This window comes from Chaetura pelagica, unplaced genomic scaffold, assembly GCF_000747805.2.
Source record: "Chaetura pelagica isolate M959 unplaced genomic scaffold, ChaPel_1.0 scaffold676, whole genome shotgun sequence".
Taxonomy (NCBI): domain Eukaryota; kingdom Metazoa; phylum Chordata; class Aves; order Apodiformes; family Apodidae; genus Chaetura; species Chaetura pelagica.
In genome coordinates, this window is record NW_009953724.1 from 311,784 (window position 1) to 312,534 (window position 751).

The window sequence follows — 751 nt, forward strand, 5'->3', positions numbered from 1 at the left end:
GTACTCGAAGGTGGGACGTTCCTCGGGCCTCTCCTTCCAGCACTGCATCATCAGTTCGTAGAGCTCCCGGGGGCAGCCGTCGGGCTGGGGCATGCGGTACCCCCGCTCCAGGTTCTGGATCACCTCGGGGTTGGTCATCCCTGCCAGGACAACACACGTGGCGCTGAATTCGGATCAGGGAATCACAGTCACGGGTGGAAGAGACCTCTGAGGTCATCGAGTCCAACCACCCCAGAACCCAGCAGGCTGGTTCCCATTGGTCTCACACGTCTGTCACATGAGTTTTGAACTCAGCATTTTCAGATGAGAGCCCCACATTCTTCTTCCATTTGAACAAGAACTCGGTGCTGCTGTGGCCCCCCAAGGAAATTAAGTTATATATGCTTGTATTTTTAAGTGGACAATACAAAAGCATACAGCATTGCTGCCCATTTTTCTCCATATACATGTATGCCTTCTGAAGGCACCTTATCTTCGTTTTGCAGCCACCAGAGATCATAGAATGGTTTGAGTTGGAAGGGAGCTTAAAGATCATCTAGATGCAACCCCTGCATGGGCAGGGACACCTCCCACCAGCCCAGGCTGCTCCAAGCCCCATCCAACCTGCCCTTCAACACTGCCAGGGATGGGGCAGCCACAGCTTCCCTGGGCAACCTGTCCCAGGCTCTCCCCACCCTCACACTAAGGAATTTCCTCCTGATCTCTAACCTAATCAAAACGCAGCTGCATTAATCGGCAGGATCCCCCCCCC

General features: G+C 53.9%; 1 protein-coding gene across 1 annotated transcript in view; it reads right to left on the reverse strand.

Moving 5' to 3' along the window:
* Window positions 1-751, reverse strand: part of LCK (LCK proto-oncogene, Src family tyrosine kinase) — a 7,791-nt gene that overhangs the window by 58 nt on the left and 6,982 nt on the right. The window contains 1 exon segment of the mRNA XM_010000604.1: window positions 2-140. Coding sequence (XP_009998906.1) covers window positions 2-140 — 139 coding nt within the window.